The sequence below is a fragment of the Penaeus japonicus genome, unplaced genomic scaffold, assembly GCF_977035675.1.
Source record: "Penaeus japonicus unplaced genomic scaffold, GWHDUDI00000001_assembly GWHDUDI00000031, whole genome shotgun sequence".
NCBI lineage: Eukaryota > Metazoa > Arthropoda > Malacostraca > Decapoda > Penaeidae > Penaeus > Penaeus japonicus.
Window position 1 is genome coordinate 30,199,857 of NW_028234433.1, and position 9,966 is coordinate 30,209,822.

Sequence of the window (9,966 nt, forward strand, 5' to 3'; positions counted from 1 at the left end):
TCTTTTTTTTGGGGGGTGGGGGGTGGGGTTGGGATGTATGGTGGTGTTAGGGTGGTTTGTGTTGTGTGTTATGTGTTATGGTCTTGTGATATGGTGTGTATTTTGCGTTATGGTGTTTTATGTATGTTTTCTTTTTTTTATTATTGTTGGTTGGTTTGTTGCAATTTGTTGCTTCGATACTAATGAAAATGATTTGTTTATTCGATGATACATAAACAATTCATTAATGAGTCGGAGAAACTAAAAAATAGTATAGTATCAATAGTAAACAATCAAACATGAAGAAAAAAAAAGAGAAAAAAAAGGAAAGAATCTATTACCACCTAATTAATTCCACTATAAGCAAAAGATAGACAAAAAACACCAAACAAGACAAGAAATACTAAACAAAATAACCCAAAACAAGAAACAGAATTTATCAACGGAAAAAAACAAAAACAAAAACAAAACCAACTCTCATTTGAATGGCGCCAAAAACATCCACAGACGAGAAGCCAAACGACAAGAAATCGAGAAAAATACGATAAAAACAGAGAAATTAGAAGACAAACGATTAACCTCCGAGTCCAGAAAAGAAGATAAACGTTTCTTCTCTCATTTCCAAGCCGTTATTTAAGTGTTCTAAGAGGGAAATGGCTTCAGTCGAGGGCAAAAGGTTAGCTCCTCTCGTGCTTAGGTAATTCCTCATTAACTTTATACTAATTTGGTTTAATTTGAGGTTTTTTAGTTCTTGAGGCATATATAAAGGGCTTTAAAATGGTGCATGGGAAACCTACTAACATATAGTCTTTCTAAATTATTAGGTCTTAACAATATAACATGCTTAGGTATAAACTCGTATTAATGACTTAATTACGTAATCAAAAGTATTATATATATTTTTTTTCTATTAAAATGTGCTTGGGAATTATACATATTTCACCAGTCATGTCTCCACACTATATATAAATTTCATTTCTTGCAATATCCATTCTAAAAAAAAAATCAAAGTATGAACAGATTCTAAGTAATAATTTCTATAAAAACTATTTCATAATAAATAATTAAATTGAGAGTCTAATATGCATGGTTCGGAGGGGAAGAACATGCTAAAATGTGGCTTTTTTGTTTTGTTTTTACTTTCGTATTATCCTCTCTCTTAAAGAAGTACTAGAATGCTAAGAAAAAAAAGGAGATAATTTGTTTGCATTGACTTGTAGGTTTGTGTCTTATTCACTTAAATTAGTAGTCGGTTCGGAATAAACTGTCGTCACTGGCCACTAATATGGATGCTGGGGAATGGTTGGTTATGGCTTTTAAGATTTGTTTTTCTGTATTTTTCTTGTATTCTGGTCAAATAAAACCAAAGCTTTTACTCTTATCTGTGATGTGAGGCTTACAATTTGAAGCCCATCATAGTGTCAATGCTTTCTGGTCTGTTACCAATCAACAAACTTCCACCACACGCTTTCTGGCGATGTAGGCTTGTTCTTAAGTATAATTGGTAGAGGTCTATGAGAAAATATGTGGTGTGAGGTTTGTTGGCCTTTTCTAGGGTGCAGAGCAGCAAGGAGGATGCCTGTGATATATGGGTGTCTTGTATATATTTACTCTGAATAGTTGATGTCAATCTTAATAAAATGTATATAACTGTTTATGTATAACATACCTCTAAGATCTAGATTTTTTTATAGTTATTTCTAACAAAATCAATGTGATAATTGCAATGTTTCTTCATTTTATTTGTGTGTCGGTTCTTGGTTAGTCTGACGTCTTTGTACCTTCTCACTCTTATATATCTATGCATCTGATTATTTTGTGGTACACAATTTATTTTTCTGCAAAATACAAAGCTACCGATCTGGTTACATACACGACTCTAATATAATTCCAAATAGTTGTTTAACATTTTCCTTACTGCATGCTTGTGTTTCGAGAAGTCAAGTCGTTTCTTTTCATTTTGTTAAATTTCTGATTTTCAAGCTAATGATTATAATCTATATGAGATGCAATTCATAATGGACTTGCATGCAGCTGATAGACCCTACATTTACCCCCCAGTAACTTATTTTATTTGTTTCTCTAGGATAAGGAAACCAGTCTCCTATCAAATGGACCTAGACGACGGTATGGGTAAGTTCAAAATACAAAATTAATTTTCTATTTATTCATGAACTGAATCCTCTACTTCCCCTTGTATATTGTGCATTATACAGTATTAGTTGCATATTAAATATTATACATCATAGGTTGTTTATTAAATTTTTAATGATGTATGCTGCAAATTTGAACATAATTCATTTTGCTTAGGTAATTATCCAGGTAAAGAATAGGTAGTGGATAGGTGAAGCATTATTTTTATAGTCACTGCAAGATACTTCACAAATAATAACATCATACTAACTCTGTATAAGAAATTGAGTAGATTTAAATATCAATAGATCTAATGACTCACACTTGCAGTTGAATTTGTACTTGCACACATATTATCTTTTGTTTGTATCTGTAGTTTCTGACTGCTTTAAATACTTATTCAATGTCAAATGGTATAGTTTTACATCAGATTTGCTTCTTTTCTGCAGATGATGATTTTGCAGACTTCACACCTCCAGCTAAGAAGAGCAAGAATGACACAGAAACGAATGACGACTCCCAGAAGGAAAAGAAGAGAGAGAGCAGTAAAAAGGAGAAGAGAGAGAGCCGAGAGGAGAGAGACAGGAGACACAAAGAGAGGAAGGACAAGAAAAAGGATAAACACAGGGATAGGAGCAGGGAAAGGGACAAGAACAGAGACAAGCACGAAAGCAGCAAGGACCCGCGCGCGCCACCCTCGCCGAAGCCACTCGCGCTAAGGAGCAAGGGAAAAGACACGGCACGGACAGAGGAGATCAAGGAAAGGATGAGAGTAAGGACAAACACCGTGACAAAGAGAGGAGAAAAGAATCCGAGGAGGGAAGCAGCAGAGAGAAGCGAAATTCCCAGGATGAAGGAGACAAGAAGAGAAAGGAAGAGAAAGACTGCGACAAGAGTACTAGGAAAGACAGTAATGACAAGAAAGATCGGTCGCCTGATGGTGCTCCAGACAAAAACATTGTTGCCATGACATCGACTCAGAACACTCCACGAAGATCAGACTCGAAACCCAGATTGACTTTGGAGGAAAAAATGTTCCAGGTATGTGCATGTCAGCGAGACAAATATATTAGAGTCGGTGGCAGATCTACAGGGGGCAGGTAGGGGCAGCTGAACCCTACTGCAGAATTCCCACCTCCCTATCTCCTGCCCCATGTTTTTAGTTATCAAAACTTTAATTGTAAAACATAGATTGCTCCTGTATCCATGAGTTGCTGAAATCACCAAAATAGACAATGTGTAAATAGAATTATAGCAGTAATTATATATATCATCTTTCCCTGATATACATATAGGCTGTATAGCTTTAGGTTCTATACATTTTTACCCCAGACCTCCCCCTATCCCCTAATGCTAAAACCTCATTGTGCTCCTCTTGCCCTTCTCATTCAACAAATAGATAAAGTGATAGATGTAGATGTAAATGACTTTATCCACACTGTCACTAAAGCATGGGTAAATATACCCACTATCCGTTTTCCATGATGAGAACCCATTTTAGGAGATTCTACTTTCTAAGGTTGAATATTTACTGGATATTCAAAATGTACCAAGTTTATGTATATGTGAATCTGTATGTATGTTTTTTTATCTTCATAGCTACAAACATGCAACCATAGACCAGCTACAAAGTCATGACATATGAATAGTAGTTATATCTTACATTTGAATAAAGAAAGAATTCTTTCATTGCAGAGGGAATTGGAAGCTGCACTTGCAATCTCAAAAATAGAAACCGTAGGGAGTCCTCCATCGGATGATAAATCCCAATCAAAAGATAAATGCCAAGAGGACAGCAAAACCACAGAGAGTGAAAGTAAGAGTGAAACTACATCGTCTGACCACGGTTCCATATCAGCCACCATGGAGGCCTCCAAAGAGAACCACATTCCTCCAAATGAAGAGGACACCAATATTGACAACAAGAACGAAGTTGTTGAAGTTACTGAGGATGGGGGGGAATCATCTGGCATTGGTGACAAATTAAAACAGGATAAAGAAGCCAAGGAAGAGAAGGAAGCAGGAACACCAGAGGATTCAAAGTCCTTCAGTGAGGCAGCGCCAGTGCCTACGAAGTCTGTCAAAGAGGAGGAGCCAGTACCTAAGAAGTCCCACAAAGTCGAGGAGCCAGTGCCTACAAAATCCCACAAAGGGGAGGAGCCAGTGCCTACAAAATTCCACAAAGGGGAGGAGCCAGTGCCTATGAAATCCCACAAAGGGGAGGAGCCAGTGCCAAAGAAGTCTATCATAGAGGCGGAGCCAGTGCCCAAGAAATCTATCAAAGAGGCAGAGCCAGTGCCCAAGAAGTCTATCAAAGAGGCGGAGGAGCCAGTGCCCAAGAAGTCTATCAAAGAGGCGGAACCAGTACCCAAGAAGTCTATCAAAGAGGCAGAGCCAGTGCCCAAGAAGTCTATCAAAGAGGCGGAACCAGTACCCAAGAAGTCTATCAAAGAGGCAGAGCCAGTGCCCAAGAAGTCTATCAAAGAGGCGGAGCCAGTGCCCAAGAAGTCTATCAAAGAGGCGGAACCAGTACCCAAGAAGTCTATCAAAGAGGCAGAGCCAGTGCCCAAGAAGTCTATCAAAGAGGCGGAACCAGTACCCAAGAAGTCTATCAAAGAGGCAGAGCCAGTGCCCAAGAAGTCTATCAAAGAGGCGGAGCCAGTGCCCAAGAAGTCTATCAAAGAGGCGGAGCCAGTACCCAAGAAGTCTATCAAAGAGGCAGAGCCAGTGCCCAAGAAGTCTATCAAAGAGGCGGAGCCAGTACCCAAGAAGTCTATCAAAGAGGCAGAGCCAGTGCCCAAGAAGTCTATCAAAGAGGCGGAGCCAGTGCCCAAGAAGTCTATCAAAGAGGCGGAGCCAGTGCCCAAGAAGTCTATCAAAGAGGCGGAGCCAGTGCCCAAGAAGTCTATCAAAGAGGCAGAGCCAGTGCCCAAGAAGTCTATCAAAGAGGCGGAGCCAGTGCCCAAGAAGTCTATCAAAGAGGCGGAGCCAGTGCCCAAGAAGTCTATCAAAGAGGCGGAGCCAGTGCCCAAGAAGTCTATCAAAGAGGCGGAGCCAGTGCCCAAGAAGTCTATCAAAGAGGCGGAGCCAGTGCCCAAGAAGTCTATCAAAGAGGCGGAGCCAGTGCCCAAGAAGTCTATCAAAGAGGCAGAGCCAGTGCCCAAGAAGTCTATCAAAGAGGCGGAGCCAGTGCCCAAGAAGTCTATCAAAGAGGCAGAGCCAGTGCCCAAGAAGTCTATCAAAGAGGAGGAGCCAGTGCCCAAGAAGTCTATCAAAGAGGCGGAACCAGTACCCAAGAAGTCTATCAAAGAGGCAGAGCCAGTGCCCAAGAAGTCTATCAAAGAGGCGGAACCAGTACCCAAGAAGTCTATCAAAGAGGCAGAGCCAGTGCCCAAGAAGTCTATCAAAGAGGCGGAACCAGTACCCAAGAAGTCTATCAAAGAGGCAGAGCCAGTGCCCAAGAAGTCTATCAAAGAGGCGGAACCAGTACCCAAGAAGTCTATCAAAGAGGCAGAGCCAGTGCCCAAGAAGTCTATCAAAGAGGCGGAGCCAGTTCCTAAGAGGTCATACAAAGAGGAGGAGCCAATGCCCAAGAAGTCTATCAAAGAGGCGGAGCCAGTGCCCAAGAAGTCTATCAAAGAGGCGGAGCCAGTGCCCAAGAAGTCTATCAAAGAGGCAGAGCCAGTGCCCAAGAAGTCTATCAAAGAGGAGGAGCCAGTGCCCAAGAAGTCTATCAAAGAGGCGGAACCAGTACCCAAGAAGTCTATCAAAGAGGCAGAGCCAGTGCCCAAGAAGTCTATCAAAGAGGCGGAACCAGTACCCAAGAAGTCTATCAAAGAGGAGGAGCCAGTGCCCAAGAAGTCTATCAAAGAGGCAGAGCCAGTGCCCAAGAAGTCTATCAAAGAGGCGGAGCCAGTGCCCAAGAAGTCTATCAAAGAGGCGGAGCCAGTGCCCAAGAAGTCTATCAAAGAGGCGGAGCCAGTGCCCAAGAAGTCTATCAAAGAGGCAGAGCCAGTGCCCAAGAAGTCTATCAAAGAGGCGGAGCCAGTGCCCAAGAAGTCTATCAAAGAGGCGGAGCCAGTGCCCAAGAAGTCTATCAAAGAGGCAGAGCCAGTGCCCAAGAAGTCTATCAAAGAGGAGGAGCCAGTGCCCAAGAAGTCTATCAAAGAGGCGGAACCAGTACCCAAGAAGTCTATCAAAGAGGCAGAGCCAGTGCCCAAGAAGTCTATCAAAGAGGCGGAACCAGTACCCAAGAAGTCTATCAAAGAGGCAGAGCCAGTGCCCAAGAAGTCTATCAAAGAGGCAGAGCCAGTGCCCAAGAAGTCTATCAAAGAGGCGGAGCCAGTGCCCAAGAAGTCTATCAAAGAGGCGGAGCCAGTGCCCAAGAAGTCTATCAAAGAGGCGGAGCCAGTGCCCAAGAAGTCTATCAAAGAGGCGGAGCCAGTACCCAAGAAGTCTATCAAAGAGGCAGAGCCAGTACCCAAGAAGTCTATCAAAGAGGCAGAGCCAGTGCCCAAGAAGTCTATCAAAGAGGCGGAGCCAGTGCCCAAGAAGTCTATCAAAGAGGCAGAGCCAGTGCCCAAGAAGTCTATCAAAGAGGCGGAACCAGTACCCAAGAAGTCTATCAAAGAGGCAGAGCCAGTGCCCAAGAAGTCTATCAAAGAGGCGGAACCAGTACCCAAGAAGTCTATCAAAGAGGCAGAGCCAGTGCCCAAGAAGTCTATCAAAGAGGCAGAGCCAGTGCCCAAGAAGTCTATCAAAGAGGCGGAGCCAGTGCCCAAGAATCTTCGGGGAATTCACCCACTTCAGGAAGACCTATTGGTTTGCGACTCGGACTCTCCAGGAGGGCGAATTTCAAACCTTTACACCCAAATATGTCTGCCAAGTAAATCAGTAGTAATTTATAATTCGTGGATAAATGCTCTTTCGTATATACATATCAAACTCTCTGTATTTGTTTTATTGTGAAAATTATGACTTTTATAGTGTAAATATAGTTTTGATCTTTTTATATAAACACAATATATAACTGTTATTACTTTCTATATAGGAAGTAGAATGTATCTGCAGATTTGTGTAAATATACCATATTTAAAATCCCAAAGTTAATTACCCATAAATCCTTTATACAATTAGGAAAAAAAATTAAATAAAAAAATAAAATAAAAAAAAAAAAAAAAAATATATAATATAATATTAATCAATATAGATATATATATATATATATATATATATATATATATATATATATATAATATATATATGCTGTAAATAATGACAAACCTTTGAAAGCAGGAGCTAAAAGTTATATAATTAAATGATTCAGATGTTACTTTTATTTTCATAGTGAAAAGCTTTCCATCATAAGTTCTAAGTATGACACTAGATAGATTATGGAGAATGCAGTGTGATTCCAATTGGTTTGTGAAATTATATGATTTGATAGGCGGACAGTAGGGATTTAAATTGGCATAATCAATAATTATTAACCCAATAACTGTAATATATAGTATTTGTTCTAGTCTAAAGTAACAGTTACTTAAAGAATGCTGCAATATATCTAGAGTTATTTATTGAAATTTTCATGCATGTACATCACTTGAGTAACAAAAAACTTTTCTGGAATTTTCCTTTTTTTGGATAGCCAGATTTTTAAATTGTGCATTTCTCAAGGTAAAAACCGCTGGAGCTGGGTTGTCAATTTATGGTCTTTATTTGTGAAATGCTATGTCAAAGGAACAAGAAATAACAATCAGGATAAAATAAAAAGAACAGATTCTTGTGAGGTGACAGTTATTACTTAAATAGATCTATAATAACAACTTTGTAGGTAATTGTAAACCATAGTCCAGATATTGCTAATCCATGCCAAATATTTAATGATAATTTATATTTATATACTAATTCAAGTTTTTCTGAATTGATTAGGAAGAACTGTAGAATACTTAAAAAGGTTATTTGAATAAAAGTAAAAATCTAATCTGGGGAAGATCCCTCACAGCTCATAAAGAATGTACACTAATACTGTTGTACAGCTGGACAGTAATAGTATTTGTATTTTAGAGCCATTCGTAATTCTATACCTTAATATAACAGTTTTCAAAGTTAATTCAATAAGTTTGGTTCAATAACACTAATTATAGGTGGCTTTTAAGTAACTTTATATTGTCTACTAAAGTGGTGCACAAGACAAGAGGTTCTTAATTGTTCAGGCTACATGTTATATCTGAATTACTATTTGTAGAATAAGCGCGAATGTGAATGAATACCACCACAAAATAAGGGACTTAGTTAACGCATTCCAATCTTATAAAATCATTCGAATTTTGCATTTAAGCAATATCACAGTTTAGTTCGGTACCAAATTTTGCCAAGTCGAGCACTCAGTTAAACTCCGACTGCAGTTAACCCAGACGAAACTTGATCGTTGCAAAAATCACTGAACTAAACTAAACTGTGATATTGCTTTAATGTGTAATTATCAGTTCACTTTAGTTCAGAGAAATTTGCGAAGACGTCGCAGTATAATTATATACCAATACATTACAGAGATAAAGTGGAGAATCTGGATTCTCGAAAGAAGATGAGCAGGAGAAGAACTAAGATGGCAGCTAGCTACCTAAAATGAAGAATCAGGGGGAGAAACTAAAAGGTGGGGGGCGTAACCCCTTGCTGGTAGGGAGAAACTAAAAGGCATAAACAGTATATATATGACTAGTGCTGAGGAGTCACTTAAATCTGTGACCTTTCGCCTGGTCTGTATAATTAACTTTTGAGTGACCTTAGATACTTTAAACTTCTAGAACAAGGAGTGATAAATGCATTTTTTTTTAACGAAATCTCCTTTAGAGGAGGAGATAGTACTTACATCTAAACACACCGCTTCATGTCGCTAATGATTTAGTTATAAGTGTTAGTCCAACTTATCTTAGTTATAGCTAAAAAGTACCAAAGTTTTCTATAACTCCTCAGAAAACGTCGTTTTTCTTCAGTCTAACCAAAACTAATCAAATAAAAACCCAACTTTTAAAAGTATCAGTAATGTGGAAAGACGTTTGTATTTCAGGCGTATTTTACTTTCATTTGTTAAATAACGAAGGATATAATATACTGGCTACTGCTGTCTATATATGCGATAGGCTAGTGTTGTACTATGTCGATAATGCGGTTTAATAGGACAAATGAAAAAAAGAGAATAAATTACAATGAAAACTCAAAGCTAAAGTTTATCCGGTAGCTTTTGATAAGTGAGATTGAATCATCAAGCTAGTTTAAATCATTATATATATATTTTTTTTTTTGTAATATATATATATATATCATACTATATAATAAGGTTAAATATATATATATATATGTTACGCCGTCAACCCCACCTATCTCTCGACCAACCACAGGCAGGCTACAGACGGCTGCTAACCACAAGTCTGAACACGAACAGCTCCCAAGACACCGACACCACAGCGTCCCGAACACCACGATAAACGCCACGTACAGCACAAGTAAACACACTCTAAAACCTCTATCCATTATTTACACTAGTTCTTTACGCGTACACTTTTCTATAGAGGCACTATACAGGGGTGAAACAGCACATCACACGCACAATACAGCTATAATAGCAACACAATTAGTACCAGTCACAAGGGCACACGCACTCCCAGGGGCCGCACCAAACTGGTCTGTCCTGACTTTGTTCCTCCGTTCCTCTCCACAAGTTTCCTGTTGACACATGTTTCGCACAGAGACAAAGACCCGCTGTGTAGCTATATATATATATATATATATATATAATGTATGTGTGTGTGTGTGTGTGTGTGTGTGTGTGTGTGTGTGTGTGTGTGTGTGTGTGTG

General features: G+C 39.2%; 1 protein-coding gene across 1 annotated transcript; it reads left to right on the forward strand.

The window, feature by feature from the left end:
- The first annotated feature begins 474 nt into the window (after window positions 1-474).
- Window positions 475-7,209, forward strand: LOC122256182 (uncharacterized). Its single transcript, XM_086555463.1, has 7 exons — window positions 475-676; window positions 2,066-2,112; window positions 2,562-2,800; window positions 2,833-3,153; window positions 3,808-4,431; window positions 5,644-5,708; window positions 6,875-7,209. Exons 1-7 carry the CDS (start codon window positions 633-635, stop codon window positions 6,999-7,001), a joined length of 1,467 nt encoding a protein of 488 aa, XP_086411589.1. The 5' UTR covers window positions 475-632; the 3' UTR covers window positions 7,002-7,209.
- The last annotated feature ends 2,757 nt before the right edge of the window (window positions 7,210-9,966 follow it).

Coding starts and splice junctions, on each gene's coding strand:
- LOC122256182 (XM_086555463.1), top strand. CDS start 633: ATGGCTTCAGTCGAGGGCAAAAGGTTAGCTCCTCTCGTGCTTAG. Junction 4,432..5,643: donor CCAAGAAGTCTATCAAAGAG/GCGGAGGAGCCA, acceptor GTGCCCAAGAAG/TCTATCAAAGAGGCGGAGCC. Junction 5,709..6,874: donor GAGGAGCCAATGCCCAAGAA/GTCTATCAAAGA, acceptor AGTCTATCAAAG/AGGCGGAGCCAGTGCCCAAG.